We start from the raw sequence: 1,352 nt of genomic DNA on the forward strand, positions 1-1,352 counted from the left end.
CAACGTACCAAGAAGGAGCAGAGGAAGATGAAAGTCACGAAGTACATGTAAGCGACATTCGATCCACACGTCTTCATGGAGTTGTTCTTCAGGGCGTCAGGGTCACACGGGCGTCCCTTGATGCAAGACAACATGATGCTCTGCCACGCTTCTCCCGTGGCACATCTGCCCACAGCATCAACATGTTACTCGAGGTCTTATTCTAAGGATTATGTATCTCCCTGTCTGCCTACTCTTTGCACAAATCGCTCACAGCCCGTGGTAAGTGTGCGTGAATTCTAAGGCAGCTCTTTCGCCTTTAAACTTATTTATTAATGCTAAGAGCTGGTGCTACAGTAAAATGACGGGGCTGTGATAATCTACTGAGCGAATCTAAGGCTAATTCGCTACTTCTAATCATTGCTATAACTGACCATTTTTTTTTCTCCTTTTTGAAAATTATCATGCCCGGTAGTGGGATGAAGGAAGGAGATTTTTTTTTCCTTTCTAGATCATAATACTTATCTTCAAATGATGCAAAATGTTATAAAGTCAGTTCTTCAAAAATGGTGAAACGGGTCAAACTTTCTGCAGATCATCCCTCTTCATATGACAACAGGAAGGTCTCTGAAGCACCACGTGACCAGAAAATTAACTTCAGGTCATTTGTAGTTGTGGAATTTTCTGTTAATATTGACGATTCTTTCATAGTATCTAAATTTCCTTTTAATAATGATTTTTTTTACAGTATCTGAATTTCCTCTTAATGTCAACGATTTTTTTTATTATCATCGTTTGTTAGTAAACCCGTATTTGATAACGGGAAATATGAGAGATTCGAAAAACAAATTAACATACCTTAAAGACAACAGGAAATACACTGAATCTTTTAAAGCACAAGCTCTTGACTATATCATAAATATAGCTAACAGCCGGACAGGAAAACAATACTTTATTATAATTTCCACATCGTGTTAACCAGGCGAATTCAACTGCCATTACATGTAAAGAGAGGTGATCCACCGAACAGCAATTGATGCTATTCTTTTTGACAAGTTTTTAATGAATGCCCTAACACACTGCATTAAGTATATATAGCATTTATTCAGTTTACATTCTACGACACATCATGAACTTCAAAGGAAAGGCCTACCCACAGAAAAACACAAATAACACATATTCCTTACCTTGGTGGGTATCTGACAAAAATATCTGACAGAAATATTTATAACCATCTAATTGTCCCTATACTACCAAGCAAGCGTCAGAAGGAGGCCAAGGTGAACTACAGGGGGGGGGAGGGAGAGGAAGGGTCGAGGACAAGTGACAATCATTCTAAATCAAAATTTTGTGAAACATTCTATGAGATGGTC

At 38.3% G+C, this 1,352-nt stretch overlaps 1 protein-coding gene across 1 annotated transcript in view; it reads right to left on the reverse strand.

Moving 5' to 3' along the window:
- LOC119592994 (voltage-dependent calcium channel type A subunit alpha-1-like) overlaps window positions 1-1,352 on the reverse strand; it is a gene marked incomplete in the record, with an annotated part of 154,497 nt that overhangs the window by 23,550 nt on the left and 129,595 nt on the right. Inside the window, 1 exon segment of the mRNA XM_037941881.1 lies at window positions 9-165. Within this exon segment, the coding sequence (XP_037797809.1) occupies window positions 9-165 (157 nt within the window).

This window comes from Penaeus monodon, chromosome 31 (assembly GCF_015228065.2).
Source record: "Penaeus monodon isolate SGIC_2016 chromosome 31, NSTDA_Pmon_1, whole genome shotgun sequence".
NCBI classification, from domain to species: domain Eukaryota; kingdom Metazoa; phylum Arthropoda; class Malacostraca; order Decapoda; family Penaeidae; genus Penaeus; species Penaeus monodon.